This window comes from Scyliorhinus canicula, chromosome 13, assembly GCF_902713615.1.
Source record: "Scyliorhinus canicula chromosome 13, sScyCan1.1, whole genome shotgun sequence".
NCBI lineage: Eukaryota > Metazoa > Chordata > Chondrichthyes > Carcharhiniformes > Scyliorhinidae > Scyliorhinus > Scyliorhinus canicula.
This window is the reverse complement of record NC_052158.1, coordinates 135,641,630-135,661,620: the sequence shown is the minus strand read 5'-3', so window position 1 is coordinate 135,661,620 and position 19,991 is coordinate 135,641,630. Positions and strand designations below refer to the sequence as shown.

The 19,991-nt window shown below is 50.3% G+C and overlaps 1 protein-coding gene across 2 annotated transcripts in view; it reads right to left on the bottom strand.

Moving 5' to 3' along the window:
* Positions 1-19,991, bottom strand: part of LOC119975940 (collagen alpha-5(IV) chain-like) — a 255,363-nt gene that overhangs the window by 34,747 nt on the left and 200,625 nt on the right. For both annotated transcript variants that reach the window (XM_038815905.1, XM_038815906.1), the window contains exons 34-40: positions 19,645-19,779; positions 17,118-17,216; positions 16,156-16,245; positions 15,370-15,509; positions 11,994-12,120; positions 2,296-2,376; positions 417-515 (exon numbers count right to left, since the gene is read on the bottom strand). In XM_038815905.1, the coding sequence (XP_038671833.1) occupies positions 417-515; positions 2,296-2,376; positions 11,994-12,120; positions 15,370-15,509; positions 16,156-16,245; positions 17,118-17,216; positions 19,645-19,779 (771 nt within the window). The remainder of the gene's footprint in view (positions 1-416; positions 516-2,295; positions 2,377-11,993; positions 12,121-15,369; positions 15,510-16,155; positions 16,246-17,117; positions 17,217-19,644; positions 19,780-19,991) is intronic.

The window sequence follows — 19,991 nt, the reverse complement described above, 5'->3', positions numbered from 1 at the left end:
GTTTAAACAAATGATTCTGACTGGCAGTGGGCTGCTTGAAATTGCTGCATGTCCCACCTGAAAATGAACTCAGATTGGTACGGGAATTTACCAAATGCACGCAGGTTAAGTGACTTTGGACACTCTGGTGGGTCAGGACTGGGTGTCACCAGCCACAATTCCACTGCTAAAAGAGGGCTGAGGATTCCAGACCCACAATCCTTACTTAGTGAAGCTGCTCAGCTTGCAACATGTTCATTTTGGTTCAGAATTTAATGTAAGGTAGTTGCTTGAGTTCAGGCTATCAGTATTTGTTTATTGGTTATCCATCTGATATATTCGGCCAAACAAAGGGAAAAGGGAATTGTTTAACTCATCCAGATGATAGTAAATGTATTTTGAGATGAACTCAAAGTGCTTTAACAGGAATTGTTCACCTGGATCTCCTTTTAGTCCATGAAGACCTGGAATACCATCACGTCCTTGCCTGCCCTTCGGACCTGTTGGTCCTGGTCGACCACGCCGTCCTGTCATTCCTATATCAGATTTGGGATATCAAGAAAAAAGGACTAAAATCTTGCAATGTTTATCTCATAGGAGTAGTCAGAAGTGAAATCGATTTACTTTAAATAGTTCACTGCTGGTGTTAAAAAGGAGCAGCAAGAAGAATTTAGCATGAGTGCTCTTCATCTCTACCCTTATACATTGCTGCTCACATCTACAGTATTACCAAAACCCCAAACTGCATGAAACTAAAGAACTGCATTAAAGAACATTCTGGGCACGATCCAATAGTCATGCTGCACAGGAATAGCAGCTCGCCACAGCGCAGCGTGACCTTTTAAACGCCAGGTGAACCGGCTCCCAGGATCTAACCAGCTCGCAACGTCTCGGGAGATCCATCACAATCTCGTTCGACGTTGTGATGTAAATCCCTCCCATTGTGGGCGGGATCACTTTTTGGCAAATCTGCATATTAGAGTGAGACAGTTAGCCTCACTCTAATGTGCAGATTCCTGAAGTGTCTGAGGCTTTGGGATTCATCCCCTTTCCCTCGGAGACCTCAGGTGAGTGCCGTTCAGCACTGGTCCCCACAAAAGGGGACCAGGTGGAATGGCACTCTTGGGGTTCTCCCAGGGATCGGGTGCCCCCAACTGCATGCCCTTTGGGCAGGGTGGTGCCTTGGCACTGCTGGTGCCACCTGGCACCTGAGCTGGAAATAATTGAAACATCTCTTAGTTTGTTATCCACAGTTGCATAAGAGGGTCACTGAGGGCCTATATTTCAAGAGAGCTGAAAACATGCCAGTCTCTTTTGCCAGAGAAGAGCAGCATGAACGAGCATGTGGGCATTGTGAGGATTGAAGGCTTTCCCATTGTATCGGGTACCACTGGCTGGTTGCAAGTCACTTTTCATGTCAACTCAACGTATCTCACCTAAAGAGAATCCATTCTTCAGTGCTCAGCTGGCATCCGGGCAGCAGTCATGATGACTTCATTCTGCGGCAGTGCACTGTGTCATCTGCATCTGAGCCACCATGACAAACCAGAGGATGGGTACTCAGACACAAGGGCTATTCTTTGATAACATAGCACGTGTCTCTGGTGCGCAACCTACGCACATGTGGGCAACATGCATTTAATGATAGCTTTGCTGCCAAATGAAAGGTAACAGAGTAGACCATTGGGGTTCTGAAACAATGCTTCCACTGACTGGAATACTGTAGAGGAGTGCTGTAGCACTTTAATGACAGGTTATCTCAGACAGCCATTTCTGGATTTCCACCTTTAACTGCACACGTGCAGACTCCAGGCTGTCAGAACGCTTCCATTATAAAAGTGAACACTGAGAGGCTCACTCTTATTCTTATTGCAAATCCCTATAATTAACAATTTGATGAATAAAAATGCTCTCCATAATGAGTATATTTACTGCTTTAAACAAGGGGCTGCTAATCAGACGTACTGACTTCCATGCTGGAAATCTTCATGCGCTCCCCTCTTACTCAGGGCTCCATCTGAGTAAACTGAATTGTACAAATAACCCCGAAACCAATAACTTTTATTTCGATTATGAAGCAGTGCAAAATAACCCACCATTAAACAGAGATAAGTGGGGCTCAGATCTGCAAATAATTTGAAAAGGTGAGAAATCCGCCCCCTCTCTACCGATGTTACTGTTTTCGTAGAACCTCCATGTATGCATGTCAATGGTGTTTTCACTGCACCTTTAGCAGGTAATGCCAGCAATGCAGGACCAGCTCCCCAGAATTTCCTGCAGAGAGTGGGTTTTAGTGAATGGGAAGCAGAATTGTACCTGGAGTGCCTGGGACACCTGAACCTCCTGATAATCCTTGTTTCCCATCCAGTCCTTTACTGCCTTGAGGACCTGCAGAACCTACAAGGTAATACAGGTAAAAGCAACATAAATAAAAAGAAGCTGACTTCAGTTGCTGAATAACCGATATGTTGTCAACCTTGCTGAACAATTTCTGGCACACTATCGACAACATATATCTCTACGACAATCATTTAATTCAAAAGAGATTGCAGAACACGTGGCAGATGGAGAGAGAAACAGACAGAGTGGGAGAGAAGAGCTGGCAAGTTGGGTATGTGGCTGAATGGCATACAAAGAAAGTTATGCAAAGTTGTTGGAAATCAGAGAGGACGTAGCAAAGTGTGATGTATCGTGGGAGGGAGTTCCAGAGGATATATGCCCAATAGGCACAATAAGCACCAAGTAATAATGGAAGAAAGATAATGGTGAGAAAGGAGTACACCCAGGTCAGAAGAGTCAATTGCGTGGCCGAGGACGAGGCTGAAAGGGTTTCCTGAGGTAGGATGGGAGGGTGAGATGGTTGAAATCTGGAAATTGAATTGGAAGGGCACATGAGTCGGTGGAGCCTGTCAATAATGGAGGTGATGAAGGTGCAGGGAATTGAGAGAATAAGGTCATGGATATTGGCATACTGAATACATTGCAATCTTTGGTGGGTGGAAGCAGAGTGGTGAACTTGGATAGAATTAGATAAGTTGAGTTTTGAGGAGGTGAAAAGTACGGGTGAATGCCTCAGCAGTAATGAGTGAAAAGGCAGGTTAATTTAAAAAAAAATTGTTATTGGAATGTGGAAATCATTGCCTAGGCCAGCAATAATGCCCACACCTAACTGCCCTTGAGAAGGTGATGGTGCGCTGCCTTGTTGAACCGCTGCAGTCCATGTGTTGTATGCACACCTACACTGCTGTTAGGGAGGAAGTTCCAGGATTTTGACCCCGCAACAGTGAAGGAACGGCGATATATTTCCAATCAGGATGGTAAGTGACTCGGAGGGGAAATTTCAGATGGTGGTGTTCCCATGTACCAGCTGCCCTTGTCCTTCGAGATGGTAACAGTCATGGGTTTGGAAGGTAATGCCTAAGGAGGCTTTAACATAGAACATAGAAGAGACTTCCGGTGGCGGCTATGAAGGAGTAAGTCGCACATTTGTTGGCTCCCACTCGGGTCGGACCTTTGGACCTTTACTCCCGATTTTTTACCGGACTTGATTTGAAAAATTGATGACAGAGGAAATTGTGTACTGGGTTCCCACATCGGTGCGTACAGAAGAGGACTATGCTTGCAAAGGCAGAAACAGAAGAACAGAGAAGGCTTGGGCTGAAGCTGCACCAGGAGGAAGCATGGCGGAGGACCGGACCTCTGGCTTGTCGACCCAGCGGTCAATGGAGCAGCTAATGCAAGTTATCCAGGAGGGCTTCGCCAAGCAGAAGCAGGACTGCTTGGACCAGATTAAAAAGGCAATTTCGCGGCTGGAGCTTAGATTGGATGCCCAAGATCGGGCGATCCAGAAAGTAGAGAAGGCGCTGGCTGACCAGGAGGAACATCAAACAGCGGTGGAGTTGGAGGTCAGGATGCTGAGAGACCAGCAGAAAAGGCTCCTGGAGAAGGTGGAGGACCTAGAGAACAGGTCTTGCCGGCAGAACTTGAGAATCTTTGGGTTCCTGCAGGGACCCGAAGGAGTGGACGCTGGGGCATACATAACGGCCATGTTTGAGAAGCTAATGGGGGAAGGGGCATTCTCCTGGCCCTTGGAGGTGGACAGGGCTCTCAGAGCGCTCGCGAGGAAGCCGTGAATGGGAGACCCCCCAAGGGCAATGGTGGCGAGATTCCACAGGTATTTGAATAAGGAGCGTATTTTACAGTGGGCCGAGCAGGCACGGAGGTGTAAATGGGACAACAGTATCCTGTGGATCTATCAGGACCTAAGTGTGGAGGTGGCCAGGAGAAGAGCAGGGTTTAACCAGTTAAGGTCGACCCTTTTCATGAGAAAGATGAAGTTTGGGCTGTTGTATTCAGCCCGTATCTGGGTCACATACGAGGAGCAACGTTTTTATTTTGAGTCGCCTGAGGAAGCGCTGGACTTCGCGAAAAGGAAAGGACTAGTGTCGGACTGAGAACTTTGAACTTTACTGCAATGTTTATGTTCAAAAAAGTTTCTCGTTTTTCGTTTTGCGGACGTTATTTGTAATGTCTTCTGTATTGATCTAGGGCCAGTTGCAGAGCTGAGTGAGTTAAAGTTTGCATTTGCACTATTGGGGGATGGAGGTGTGTTTGTCTAGATGCTGGATCTTTTGCTTGATCTTTTAATTGTTTAACTGGGGGGGGTGGGTTTCTCTGTCGGGCAATTGTGTTGGGATTGTTTTTCATTTGAATATGTATGTATGAGCGAGGGCCACCAAGCTAGCTGAGCGGGCTAGCTTACAGAAGCATAGTGGGGGGTGAGCAGATGTTAGGCTTATCAAAGGGGTTGATTTATTTTGTGCTGTTACTGGGGGGGGAGGGGGGAAATGTTCTGCTGATGAGGGAGGGACTTTTGCTGAGGGATAGAAATGAGGTCGGGGCGGAGGCTGCCTGGGGACGGGCCGGTGGAGGCGTGGGGCGCGAGCTGGCCACTGGCCCGAGAGGGGATGGCTGATCGGCGAAGGGGGGGGGGGGGGCGATGAGCCCCCCCACCCAGACTGATCACCTGGAATGTAAGAGGGCTAAATGGGCCGATCAAGAGGTCACGTGTGTTCGCGCATTTGAGAGGACTGAAGGTGGATGTGGTAATGCTGCAGGAGACGCACCTTAGAGTAGCTGACCAGATTAGATTAAGGAAAGGTTGGGTCGGATGGGTTTTTCACTCAGGACTGGACTCGAAGACTAGAGGGGTCGCGATCCTGATCAACAAGCGAGTGGTGTTTGAGGTGAGAAGAATAGTTTCGGATGTGGGAGGCTGCTACATTATGGTCAGTGGGATATTGGAGGGGGTGCAGGTAGTACTAGTAAATGTGTATGCACCAAATTGGGACGATGTGGAGTTTATAAAGAGGATGCTGGGGAAGATACCGGACTTAGATTCGCATAAGCTGGTCATGGGAAGGGACTTCAACACAGTTATTGACCTGTTTTAAACCGGTCAAGCTCAAAAACGGGCAGGGTGCCAGCAATGGCTAAGGAACTAAAAGTGTTCTTGGAGCAGATGGGGGGGGGGGGGGGGGGGGGGGGGGGGGGGGGGGGGGGGGGGGGGGGGGGGGGGGGGGGGGGGCGGGGTGGACCCATGGAGATTTGGGCAGCCGACAGTGAAGGAGTTCTCCTTCTACTCACACGTGCATAAAGTGTACTCCCGGGTTGATTTCTTTATTCTGGGCAGGGCTCTACTGACGGGGGTGGTGGACACGGGGTACTCGGTGATCACAATCTCAGACCATGTCCTGTACTGGGTTGACCTACAGGTTAGTAAAGACAGTAATCAGCGCCCGCACTGGAGGTTGGACGTGGGACTTTTAGCGGATGAAGAGGTGTGTGAGGAAATGTATTCAGAACGACCTGGAGGTCAATGACATGGGGGAAATTTCAGCAGCGGTGGTCTGGGAGGCATTGAAGGTGGTGGTTAGAGGGGAGCTGATATCGATACGGGCCCATAGGGATTGGTAAAGGAGATACTACAGGTCAACAGGAGGTATGCGGAGACCCCAGAGGCAGGGCTTTTAAGGGAACGGTGAAGGCTACAGGCGGAGTTCGGCTCGTTAACCACAGGAAGGGCGGTAGAGCAGCTGAGAAAGGCGAGGGGGGCGATTTATGAACATGGGGAGAAGGCCAGCAGAATGCTTGCACAGCAGCTTAGAAAGCGGGAGGCAGCCAGGTAGATAGGGGAAGTAAAGTATGGAGACGGTAATCTGGTGGGAGACTCAGCAGGGGGTGAATGAGGCGTTTAGGGATTTCTACAGTATCTACAGCCGGAGGGGATGAGGCACTTCCTGGGGGGGGGCTGAATTTCCCGAAGGTGGACGGGGATCTGGTAGAAGGGCTGGGGGCCCCGATCGGGATCGAAGCGATAGCGGAGGGGCTGAAGGCCATGCAGTCGCGTAAAGCCGCGGGGCTGGATGGGTATTCAGCGGAGTTCTATAAAAAGTTCTCTGGGGTATTGGGGCCGCTGTTGATGAGGAAATTCAATGAGGCAAGGGAAAAAGCGATGCTTCCTCCGACGATGTCACAGGCTACGATCTTGCTTTTCCTGAAGCGGGACATGGGCCCGGAGCTGTGTGGGTCCTACAGGCCGATATCCTTATTGAATGGAGATGCCAAACTGCTGGCCAAAATTTTGTCCTCTAGGATTGAAGACTGCGTTCCGGACGTGATTGGGGAGGACCAGACGGGGTTCGTTAAGGGAAGGCACTTGGAGACCAATGTAAGAAGGTTGTTAAATGTGATCATGATGCCCCCGGATGGTAGTGAGGTGGAGGTAGTGGTCGCAATGGACGCAGAGAAGGCTTTTGATCCAACAGAATGGGAATATCTGTGGGAGGTATTGGGATGTTTCGGATTTGGGCGGGGCTTTATTGACTGGGTCAGGTTGCTGTACTGTATCAGGCTCCTGTGGCGAGCGTACGGATGAATAGGACGACATCGGACTATTTTAGGCTGCATCGGGGGATGAGACAGGGATGGCCCATCTCCCCACAATTGTTCGCGTTAGCTATAGAGCCGTTGGCAATTGCACTGAGAGCTTCAAGAGGCTGGTCCGACGGGGAATGGAACACAGAGTCTCGCTTTACGCAGACAACCTGCTTCTGTATGTATCGGACCCAGCAGAGGGGATGGAAAAAATCATGAGGATTCTTGGGGAATTTGGTCGGTTTTCAGGGTACAAACTAAATATGGGGAAAAGTGAGGGGCGCGATTCTCCGCTGCCCACGACGGGTCAGAGAATAGCGGGAGGGCCTTCCCGACATTTTTCCCGACCTCCCGCTATTCTCCCCCCCCACGGCCGCCCCACGACACGAATCGCTGCTCGCCGATTTTTACGGCGAACAGCGATTCTCCCCAGGCCGATGGGCCGAGTTCCCAGGCCTTTATGGCCGTTTTCACGAACGCAAACACACCTGCTCTCACCGTTCGTGAAAACGGCCGCAAAGTGCTGTCTGGGACAACCATGGCACCGATTGGCATGGCCGCACCACGGCCGTGCCAAGGGTGGCATGGGCCTGCGATCGGTGGGCACCGATCGCGGGCAGCGGGTCCGATACCCGCGCACTCTTTGTTCCTCCACCGCCCCGCAGGATCAGTCCGCGGGGCGGCTGAGGGGCATGACGGCCCACGCATGCGCGGGTTTGACGCATATGCGTGATGCCGTCATCCGGGCATGCGCGGGTTGGAGCCGTCCAACCCGCACATGCGCGGCTGATGTCATCGTGCGCGTCAGCCGCCGTGACGCTTGGCGCACGGGCTTAGCGATGGTTTCTAAGCCCGCGATGCCGCGCTTCACGGGGCCGCGCTGCTAGCCCCGCCCGGGGGGGGAGAATCGGGTCCCGGGAGGGGGCGCGGAGGCTGCCGTGAAACACGGGCAGTTTCACGGCAGCCTTTACGACTCTCCGCATTTGTGGAGAATCGCGGCGAGATGTTTGAGATCCAGGCAATGGGACAGGAGAGGCGACTGAGGGAACTGCCCCTTAGAGTGGTAGGGGGAAGCTTTAGGTATCTAGGCACCCAAGTGGCCCGGGAATGGGAACGGTTGCACAAACTTAATCTGGCCCGACTAGTAGACCAAATGAGGGATGATTTCCGAAGGTGGGACGTGCTCCCGTTGTCATTAGTTGGCAGGGTCCAGACGGTGAAGATGACGGTCCTTCCGAGATTCCTGTTTGTGTTCCAGTGTCTCCCCATCTTTATTCCGCGGTCCTTTTTTAAACGGGTCAACAAAGTGATCACTAGCTTTGTATGGGTGGGCAAGACCCCGCGAGTAAAGAGGGGGATGCTTGAGCGGAGCCGGGGAGAGGGCGGCTGGAGCTGCCAAACTTCAGTAACTACTATTGGGCGGCGAATATAGCCATGATTAGGAAGTGGGTGGTGGGGGGAGGGGTCGGCATGGGAGCCTATGGAGGCGGCCTCATGTAAGGGCACCAGCTTGGGGCCATTGATAATGCCGTCTCTGCCATTCCCGCCGGCACGGTACCCCACCAGCCCGTGGTGGTGGCGGCCCTGAGAGTCTGGGGGCAATGGAGGAAGCATGTGGGAGCGGAGGGAGCATCGGTCTGGTCTCCAATTTGTAATAATCACTGGTTTGCCCCAGGAAGGATGGACGGGGGGGTTTCAGAGATGGCAGAGGGCAGGGATTGAGAGGATGGGGGATATGTTTATAGATGGGAGCTTTCCTAGCTTGAAGGAGCTGGAGGAGAAATTTGGATTGGCGAGGGGAAACACATTTAGGTACCTGCAGGCGCGAGACTTCCTACGCAGGCCGGTCTCAACCTTCCCGCTCCTACCACCAAGGGGGATACAGGATAGGATAGTTTCCAGAGTGTGGGTGGGAGAAGGGAAGGTCTCTGACATTTATAAGGAACTCATGGGGTCAGAGGGTACACAGACTGAGGAACTGAAGCACAAGTGGGAAGTGGAGTTAGGAGGAGAGATAGAGGATGGTCTCTGGGCGGATGCATTGAGTAGAGTCAGCGCATCCACAACATGCGCCAGGCTCAGCCTGATACAGTTTAAGGTCGTTCACTGGGCTCACATGAGAGGCCCAGATGAGCAGGTTCTTTGGGGTAGAAGATAGGTGCGCAAGGTGTATGGGTGGGCCAGCGAACCATGTCCACACGTTTTGGACATGCCCAAAACTCAGGGGATTCTGGCAGGGGTTTGCAGATGTCCACAGTGTTAAAAACAAGGGTGGCCCCGAGTCCAGAGGTGGCGATTTTTGGGGTTTTGGAAGATCCGGGTATCCAGGAGGAGAAAGAGGCAGACGTTCTGTCCCTGGTAGCCCGGAGACGGATATTATTAACTCTGAGGGACTCAAAGCCCCTGAAGTCAGAGACCTGGCTATCGGACATGGCTAGCTTTCTCTGTTTGGAGAAAATCAAGTTCGCCTTGAGACGGCCATTGTTAGGGTTCACCCGGAGGTGGCAACCGTTCGTCGACTTCTTTGCGGGTGGGGGGGGGTCAGTTTAGCCTAGATTACGGGGTTAATAAAGGTGGGACCTGTAAGGGAGGAAGCAGGCTTTTGCACTATGTTTATAGACTCATATACATTGTTTATTTTGTTGTTGTAGTAAAACCAAAAATACCTCAATAAAATGTTTCTTAGAAAAACATAGAACATACAGTGCAGAAGGAGGCCATTCAGCCCATCGAGTCTGCACCGACCCACTTAAGCTCTCACTTCCACCCTATACCCGTAACCCAAAAACCCCTCCTAACTTTTTTTGGTCACTAAGGGCAATTTATCATGGCCAATCCACCTAACCTGCACATCTTTGGACTGTGGGAGGAAACTGGAGCACCCAGACGAAACCCACACAGACACGGGGAGAACGTGCAGACTCCGCACAGACAGTGACTCAGCTGGGAATTGAACCTGGGACCCTGGCGCTGTGAAGCCACAGTGCTATCTACTTGTGCTACCGTTCTGCCCTGTTTGTGTGTCCCTGCAGTGTATCGTGTATTTGGTACACTGTTACATCCTTAAGTTTGCCACAAAGAGAAAAGATATGGCCCACACTCTGGGTCCCAATAAACATGATTAGAGGTTTTATTTGGGGTGTTGCTTACAGTCTAAGATGGAGAACTGAAGCCCGCTCAAACAAACTTTGCTGACACTACAGATCATATGACACTTCATTCAGCTGGGATGTATTCTCTGATACATAACTGACACACTTCTGCTACTGTGTGTCAGGGGTAGATGGAGTGAATGTTTATGGATCGGGTGCAGGAGCCAATCAAGTGGGCTGCTTTGTCCTGGATGGTGTTGAGCTTTTTGAGTGCTGTTGGATTGCACTCGCCCAGGCAAGTGGAGAGTATTCCATTACATTCCTGACTTGTGCCTTGTAGATGGTGGACAGGCTTTGGAGATTCAGGAAGTGAGTTACTTGCTGCAGGATTCCTAAATTCTGACCTGCTCTTGTATGCGCAGTATTTATATAGTTAGTTCAGTTCAATTTCTGGTCAATGGTAACCCTCAGGGTGCCAATAGTATAGTATAGGATTCAGCAATGGTAATGCTCTTGCATGTCAAGAGGTATTTGTTAGATTCTCTCTTGTTGGAGATGGACATTGCCTGGCGCTTGTGCAGGGCAAAAGTTACTTGCCACTTGTCAGACCAAGCCTGGATATTGTCCAGGCCTTGCTGCATTTGTACATGGACTGCTTTGGTGTCTGACTGGTGCTGAACATTGTATAATCATCACAGTGGGTGGCACTGTTGCTTCACAGCACCAGGCACCTGGGTTCAATTCCCGGCTTGGGTCACTGTCTGTACAGAGTCTGCATGTTCTCCCTGTGCCTGTGGGGGTTTCCTCCGGGTGCTCTGGTTCCCTCCCACACGTCCTGAAAGTCGTACTTGTTAGGTGAATTGCACATTGTGAATTCTCCATCAGTGTCCCGAACAGGTGCCGTAGTGTGGTGACTAAGGGATTTTCACAGTAACTTCATTGCAGTGTTAATGTAAGCCTACTTGTGACACTAATAAACATTACTACTTTTAATATTATTATTACGTCCCCACTTCTGACCATATGTGTGAGTGGAAGTCATTGATAATGCAGCTGAAGATTGGGCCTGGGACTTTACTTTGAGGAACTCCTGCAGTGATGTCCTGGGACTATATGGTGCATATGGAGAAGACACATATGGCCTACATGGGTTTTCTCCGGGTGCTCTGGTTTCCTCCCACAGTCCAAAGATGTGCAGGTTAGGTTGATTGGCCATGCTAAATTGCCCCTTAGTGCCCAAAGATGTGCTGGTTAGGTGGGGATATGGGAGATTGGGTCAGGGAGTGGGCCTAGGTAGGGTGCTCTTTCGGACGGTCGATGCAGACTCTATGGACCAGTGGCCTCCTCTTGCACTGTAGGGATTCTATGGAAACTAAATTCTGGATCATGCCGTGTGCATCACCAAACCTACCCCAAACTTGCAGTTAAAGACATTCATTGAAATAAGGAGGCTTCAATGACCAAACAGGAGCAGAAAAAAAGTTGAATTATTATAGTAAATGGACAAATGTTTTAATTTGTCCAAGACCTGATAATGGCTGAAACTTTTGCGGAGTTGAACAGTTGTTCTGGAGTCAACAGGGGAGACAGAAAAGTAAAATGTCTGCTGAAATATATATGTGGATCCTGGGCTCCAAAACATGATACCATCAAGGGGCAGCTTTTGCATAATGAGAGGAGAGAACCGAGGATGGAGTCTGGGGTACGTCACTGGTCACTGTGAGCAGGAGTGAATACGTATGGCCAGTATTAGTACAAATATAAATGAAATTAGAGAACCATAGTGCCATAAAGGGGAACTGCTGAGGAAAGATGTTAGATGAGAATAAAACATCAATGGTATTAAAAGCGGTGGAGAGGTTGAAAAGAATAAGCAGGGACAATAAACCACAATTTCAGCCGTAGAGCTTGTCATTTGTGCCTTTGACCAGTGCAGCTGCCCATTTGGCTTTTGGAGATGGTCTGAAGCAATTAGAAACAAAATACCTGGGCAACCTGCCTGGCCTTGGTCACCTTTTTCACCAGGGGTCCCAGGACGCCCATCCAAACCTGGATTTCCTCGAGATCCAGGAGTACCTGGTAGCCCTCCGGGCAATGAAGGACCTTGATTGCCCTAAGGTACATGAGGATAAAATGAATATTTTACTTTTAGACCTGGTACTGTTGATACAAGTTAAGAATACCTGATAGGGTGATAGGAGAAGTTTTATTTAAAGCATAAGATAATTTCTAAGCTAGTGGGATAAACTTTTACAATTCATTGTTCCTGGGGAAGAAGTTTACGTGATGGGAACATTTCTTGGGAATTTGGTCGCTGATGCTCTTGTGATTGATTCATGGGTTGCATAGTTCTTTCATTACTGAATGGAAACCTGTGTGCTCTGTGATGCAGCAATGTTGACCTAGGCATCCAAATGCCTAAAACATGCTTCTCCTCTCTTTAAAACAGCAGTTCTGATGAAGGAGAGTTAACCTGAGCTGCTAATAAAGGGTGCGATTCTCCGGGCTCGCTGTGCTCTCGCTCAAGCCTAACAAGGCCGGTGAATAGCGGGAAAGGCCAAAAGCGAGACCCGCACCAGGTGCCATACAGTTTGCGATGCAACCGGCTTGCTCTCATGGGCGAAGTCAGGATCTCGCCGTAGCGCGGTGAGAAACAAATTATCACTTAAGCCCCATTTCCATCCAATTAACGACTGCGATCCCATATCCACTGCCTCCCGTCATTCAGCGGCCTCCTCAGCAAGTGGTCACGCTGGCACTGATTAGTACTCCTTTTGAAAAACGTGTTCCTGGTGGAAGAGCTTCAGTGGGAAGCTGAGGAGGTGAGTAGCCATCTTTGCTCACAGGCAAAGAGCCTGGGGGTGCTGGGCTTGCCACCCAGTATTTGGTGGGGGGGGGGGGGGAATCCTCCGCAGTAGTGGGCCACCATAGTGTGGGGGGATGCCTCGGGAGTTGGACAAAGGGTCCGGAGTTGACCAGCATTGCGGAAGGATGTGACAGAGGCATGATAATGGTTTTGCGAGAAGGTGTTTAATGTGTTGTACAAACCCCACTCCTGATGGTGCTGACCGCCCCCCCCCCTCCCCCCCCCCACAGCCCCAACACCCACCCTCTCCCCTGGTGCCCTCAGTGATCCTCAACTTGCTTGGCCTGCCTCGCTCTTCCACTACGCCTTGATGTTTCCCAGGATGCACATCAGAGGTGGAGGCAGCCAGTTCTTACCTCATTCCATGGCCTTCGATACCCCTGGTGGGTGTCCTTTGGCGACTTGGAGGACGGAGGACCCCGGCGAACTTGTCGGCAGTACATGCACAGCCTTGCCGCGGTGTCCCATGTGTTGACTGCGAGACGCAACCTCATCAGAGGGGTGGAACTCGAGGGAACTGGCGGCCAACATCCCCAGTCCATGGGATGGGTCCAGCATGGCACCCGGCACCCCTCCTCCTGATCGGTGCCCTTAGGGCCTAGGATCCACCTTGGGATGGAGGGGCAGCTGGTTTGAGCCCCAGCTACCCCTACCAGCCCTGGCGGTTCCCCGATGTCTGTCATCATGGTATTGATGCCCTCAGTGATGCTCCTCAGTGACTGGGCCATGCTCTGCAGTGCCTTGGCAATGCCCACCTGCGACTGGGACAAGTTCCGCAGCGCCTCGGCCATTCTGATCTGAGAGTGGGACATGTCCCACAGAACCTTATCAAGGTCAGCCTGGTACTGGGTGACATCCCCCTGCAAGTTGGACATTCGGCCAATACCCTCAGCCATGACCGACACCGACTGCGTGACGCCTTGGACACCTTCACTCATGGTGTCACCGTCGTGCACCAAGATCTCCACTGCGGTCGCCCCCCTGGCAGTTTTGTCCTCGGTGCCACTCATAGTCGGCTCCATCTCCTGCGCCCTGAGCCTCTGGAACTCCTCCAGGCAGCTATGGATCTGCTGGGGAGACCCTGGCATCTCTCTCTGAATGCCCAGGTTGGTCCCTATCGGCTCCGTCAGCTCCGGGTAACTCTGTACCACAGGCTTAGCATCAGCTGGTACCCAGCTGGGTGCTGGGATCTAGCAGACCTCCAACTGCTGTCTCGCCTTGGGGTTCTTGCCTCCACCTGATGTGCATCATCAGCAGTGTGGTGCTCACCAGATTGTGCCCCCGAAGCCTGTCCACTAACATGCCCCACTGAGGTGCGTGTATCTGCATTGGTGGAGGGTGGGGATGACAGCTGTGCCACGACTAAGGTTGCATCCTCGGTGCTCCCCTTCAAAGTGTTCTCCTCGGAGTAAGGAGAGGGGGGCCACCAGGGATGGACTGGCACCATCAGTTGGAGGACCTGCGGGAGAATGGACATGTGTCAGTGGAAGGGATGGGTCAGTTAGTAAGGCAATAAGGACTCATGTTTGACAGGTGCTTGGATGGAGCCCGGTGGTTCCTCACCTCTGCAGCATCTGCCAGCCTCCGCGTGGGTAGCCGATCTGTCCTCGGCAACCACAGTCACCTCCAGGGCCCGCTCCTCGAAGGAGGTGAGGATTCTTAAATCCAGCATCCTTCCACCTGCCCGGGCCCTCTTCCGACAATTATGGGAGAGCGTTTCCTGAGGAGGCAGAGAGAGAGAGGGCATCGTTAGCCACACACGTGGTTCACAGTGGTGGGAGAGGGTGTGTGAGGGAGGGGGTGGAGGAAGGGCTGGGGGTTCCATGAAGAGTTGGGGGTGGGTGCTCCCTTGTGGGGAGGGGGGGCCTTGGTGTCTACTCACTCATGCTGGCCGGTGTAGACCCTTTTCAGGAACTGAAGGCCAGTCCTTCTGGTCACACTCCCGGAGCTGACAGCTGCCACCACCTCATCCCAGGCAGCACTGGCTGCCTTGTGGCTGACCCATGGGGAACATGACGTCCTCTTGGCCTCCACTGCATTTAGGGGCCTCCCCATGGGTCAGCATCTGCGAAGCATGGGGCCGGTCTCCTCGGCGCCGTTGTTGCGAGCTGGCTGGGGTTAGCTGAGCAAGTGCAGCTTACATCCTGCACGGTGTTGTTAGTAGGCGGCTGGCGAGCGCGGTCCCGGCGAATCAGCTGGCGAGCCTTCATTTGCGACGAGAAGCCCGTGAGGCCTGGTTGAATTGCGTTGCTGCAATTCCTGCTCGCCACCACACTTAGACATTTTTCCGGAGAATTGCGCCCTCTGTTTTTCCCTTCACAGTTACAACCAGGCGTGTTGAGTATTTACAGTGTTTCCTGCTGTTATTTCAGATTTCCAGCATCCGCAGTATTTTGTTTTTTCAATCTATTTTCGGGTTCATGATGTGAATTATTTCATGAAAAGATAATGGTGTTTTGGTGAATTATTTAAACTCACAGATGATTATTAACCTACCTTTTCTCCAGGAAACCCTGGGTTGCCATAGGTTACTTCACTTGGAACGCCTTTCTCTCCCTTTGGACCAGTGATGCCATTAGGACCAGGTAAAGCTGAAGACCCTGGTGTTCCCACAAATCCTTTGTCTCCTTTATCACCTGGTCAAATCATCAGAAACAAAAGTCACATATGGCACCACAATGTACCCAATATAAAAGTCTACTGCACACTCTGTTGATCTGGGCCGGATTCTCCGCCGGCGTGATTCTCTGTTATGTCGGCGCCCGGGGGCTTCCCGACGGCATGGGGCTGCCCCACAGTGGGAAACCCCATTGACCGGCTGGCCTAACGGAGAATCCCGCTGGCCGGTCGGGGCAAAAATGTGGCGCGGTGGGGTGGAGAAATCAGCATCATGCATTCAAACGTTACTACGTACCCATTCCAGTTTTGCTCCACTTCCCAGTACCCCACAATCCTACATCGTGTCATCATGTGCTATTATACCCATCTAGCTTCACTTAGGTACATTATAATAACATGTTTGACCACTATCCTGTAGACTACCAGTATTTGTCTATTATAGTTTAACAGAAGTTAGCGTTTACAATTATACTTCCCATCCATCCTAGGATCTTCCATATTCACATCCAAGTTGATTTGCATTTCAGGTTGAAAATTCACTTCAATTTGTAACTCTCGGTCGGTTCAGGCTAAACCTCATTTCTGAATAAACCCATATTTGTTTGACTCATTGTTGCATAAACTTACCCTACTCCATCTTCACGTCCCAAAATTTGGACTTACCTGGCAGGCCCATTGGACCCATTGTTCCTGGAAGTCCAGGAGGCCCCTGATTGCCTGGTTTCCCTGTTAAACCTGGATCACCTGGGGGACCTGTTTGAGGAAAAAAACAAGTAACACAATTTGAAATTTTACAACTTGCCAGTGCTAATGATACAGCAACAAAATACTTATTGCTGCCCCTCTCTCAAGAAGGACCGCAAAGTAAGTTATAACCTGTGTCCCTTAATGCTGATCCCAATGGTGGGAGCATTACCAGCAGCTACCCCCATTTCTCCAGTGACGCTGACGACAATGAGGACCTGCTGGCTGCCAGCTCTGGTGGTCGTGGGTAGGATTTTCTCCGCCAAGGTCCTTGATGCCTACTGGAAAAGAGCCGGCACTGCCCACTAAACGGTACTTGACATGGCAGGCTTTCTCCAAAAGGAGGCGGTGTGGGGCTCTCACCATTCTAACTGGCAGGCAAGACCACCCCCATCGCCTGGATCAAATTCTGCCCAATGAATCATTCCTAAATACTTGGTTGCACGATTTCTGACCTTCTGCTCATTTCGGCAACTCGATACCTTAAACTGGCTTAGCTGCAGAGTGAGGTTTGTTTTGGCCTGGAACAAGCAACCCTACCTCATCTTTCCCAATAAATCTGAGAGGGGGAAGGGGAGCAGAATAAATAAATAGACAGTAAGCCCAGTTGCTAATGAAGGTTGCTGCATAGAGTAGGAGGGGAGTGTCAAGTTGCTGGAGTTATCAGCCAGAGTCCTCCAATGGAGATTCATGGGCAGTGGGATTGTTATTCCCCCCCCCACAGCCTTCTCCAAGGGAGATATAACCCTACCTTCAGTAGTGGGAGAAACAGACCAGATAAAGTTCCAATACATGCAGGATAAAAGCAATAAATTAGGACAAGATTATTCTATAATTTGAGGATAAACTTGGAATGCTGAATTGTATTTAAATCTTGGTACCTGGTGGACCTGAAGGCCCTGGTGCTCCCTCTTTACCTCTGTATCCTGGTTCGCCAGAGGGACCAATCTCACCTTTTGATCCTGTTCTTCCTTTCAAACCTGGTGAGGAAATGTTATAGTTTGTCGGACTTACTCTTGCAATTTTTACAATATCATGTTAAACTCCTCATCATCTTGGAGCGCCCCATTTTAAAACTCATTTCTTTTACAATCTCTTTATTTGGCCGGCGGGTGCATTTGCAGCCAAGAACACACAGGCAGTTAACGGACTCCCGGGCTTTCTCCAATGTTCTGGATAATGTTGGCCTGCGATGAAATTTGGCCCCAGGGACAGTTCACCTGTCTATTTGCCTCATTCAGTGCAGTGATCATAGAATCCCTGCAGTGCAAAAAGAGGCCATTTGGCCCATCAGGTCTGCACCAACACTTCGAAAGAATCACCCTACCTTGGCCCACCCTGAGGGGCAATTTAGCATGGCCAATCCACCTAAACAGCACATCTTTGGGCTGTAGGAGGAAACCGGAGCACTTGGAGGAAACCCACGCAGGCACGGGGAGAACGTGTCAGCTCTGCACAGTTGTTGGGAGCAGGGTCAAGGGAAATGCCGATTCGGGGGAACCACAGATTTGAGCCGGGGAGGTGGGATGGAAATTTTTGGAAAGGGGAGGAGAAGGGGATTAAGACACTGAAGGATTTGTTTCTCAGGGGTTGGTTTGCAGGATTGAAGGAGCTGGAAGCGAAGTATGGGCTGGAGCGGGAAGAAATGTTTAGATACATGCAGGTTCGAGATTTCACTAGAAAAGAGATACAGAACTTCCCGGAGGAGCCGGCCTCCACATTGCTGGAGTAGGTGCTGACAACAGGGAGACTGGAGAAGGGGGTAGTGTCAACGGTCTATGGAACTAATTTGGAGGAGGAGAAGGCACCACGGGAAGGGATCAAAGCAAAGTGGGAGGAAGAGTTGGGAGAGGATATGGAGGAGGGGTTCTGGTGTGAGGTGCTCCAGAGAGTGAACACCTCCACCTCGTGCGCAAGGTTGGAGCTGATACAGCTGAAGGTGGTATACAGAGCACACCTCACGAGGGCGAAGATGAGCCGATTCTTTGAAGTAGTAGAGGATGTGTGTGAACGTTGCCCGGGGGGGGGGGGGGGGGGGGGGGGGGGGGGGCGGCGCCCTAACCACGTTCATATGTTTTGGCCCTGTCCAAAGCTAGAGGATTACTGAAAGGAGGTCTTTAGGATAATTTCTAAAGTGGTGCATGTGAAACTGGACCCGGGCCCCCGGGAGGCCATATTCGGGGTGTCGGACCAGCCAGGGTTCGAAACGGGTGTGGAGGCAGATATCGTAGCCTTCGCCTCGTTGATCACCCGAAGGCGGATCCTGCTGGGATGGAGAGCGGCCTCTCCACCCTGTGCCCTGGCGTGGCGGGGGGGGGGGGGGGGGGGGACCTGTTGGAATGCTTAACTCTTGAGAAGGTTAAGTTTGAACTGAGGGGAAGGATGGAGGGGTTCTACAATTCATGGGCATTATTCATTATGCACTTTCAAGAACTGGATAACATCGAACATTAGTTGGGGGGTGGGTGGGAGGGTTCGTGGGGACGGGGGCGATGGGTGTTAATGGTGGCCATGGGTGATTCCTGATTCTTTTTTGTCAGTTGTCTATCTAAACATGTGGGCGGATGTTTGGGGTTTGGTGGGAGGATGGGATTGTTGTTTTCGATATGGGGATAGACATGTTTGTTACTGATTATTATTTATTACTGATTATTGTTTATTGTTGGTGGGTGTAAATTTGGGAGAAAATGCGTAAAAGGAGAAGAAGAAAGAAATATTTTTTAAAAACTCTGCACAGTTACCCGAGGTCGGAATCGAACCAGGGTCCCTGGCGCTTTGAGGCAGCAGTGCTAACCACTGTGCCGCCCATGTAGGCAGCCTTCACTTACTGGGGCAATATTGACTATATGTGATTGTGAAGAAACATCGAGAGCAAATCGGCGGCCTGTTTTTACATATCTCCCAATTTTTAGCGTCAATGGTGAGCTGCTGACCCCCATGATAATAAAACCATCGTGCATTTTGAAAATAGTCCTAATGACTGAGTGACGAAATAACCGGACAAAAGTATCATCTTGAATATTTGCTTCTGGAGCCACTGCTGCAAAGTGTGATAGACAATCCTTCTTTTCACTTGCAAACGATGAAATTACACAAATAAAACCTAATCCTATTTTAGATTATTAAATCATGTGCACAGCCGTCACAAAGCTTTTATTGAGAAAGTTACTTTGTAAGGCAGTTCAGGGGGATTTGAATTTGAGCATTAAATCTGGCATCATCTATATGATACCTCAATTTTCTTTCATGATGATTTCCTGTACTTAGTTGCGAAGTAGAGTTGGTTGCCACTCAGGGATATGCTGAATGTTAACATTAGGCAACTTGATTTACAGTGGATGAAAAACAACCTGTTCATTTTTGGTTTATTGTAAATTTTCAAAAACCTTGAAACATGTAGCGATTTACCTTGTAGCCCAGGATCTCCCATTACACCTTTCACTGTCCTGTTACACGGAGCTGCTTTCATTCCTTTTTCACCTTTTTGACCTCTCATTCCAATCTCACCGTATTTACCCTTTGGTCCCGTCTGACCATTAGAACCTACATTAAAACAGCAAGATAAACAGGGAAAGAAAGGCCTGTTACGTATTATTCTTAGCAGCAATATTTCTCTGGAGTTTTTTTTTACAGAAAAGTTTTAAAAATTAAAATATTGAAGTTTGAGTGTTCGTACCTGCCTCTGTGTACACGGCCATTATTGATTTGTGAATGAACTGTGGCTCTGAATCAACAATCATGAGCCAAAAGGATGT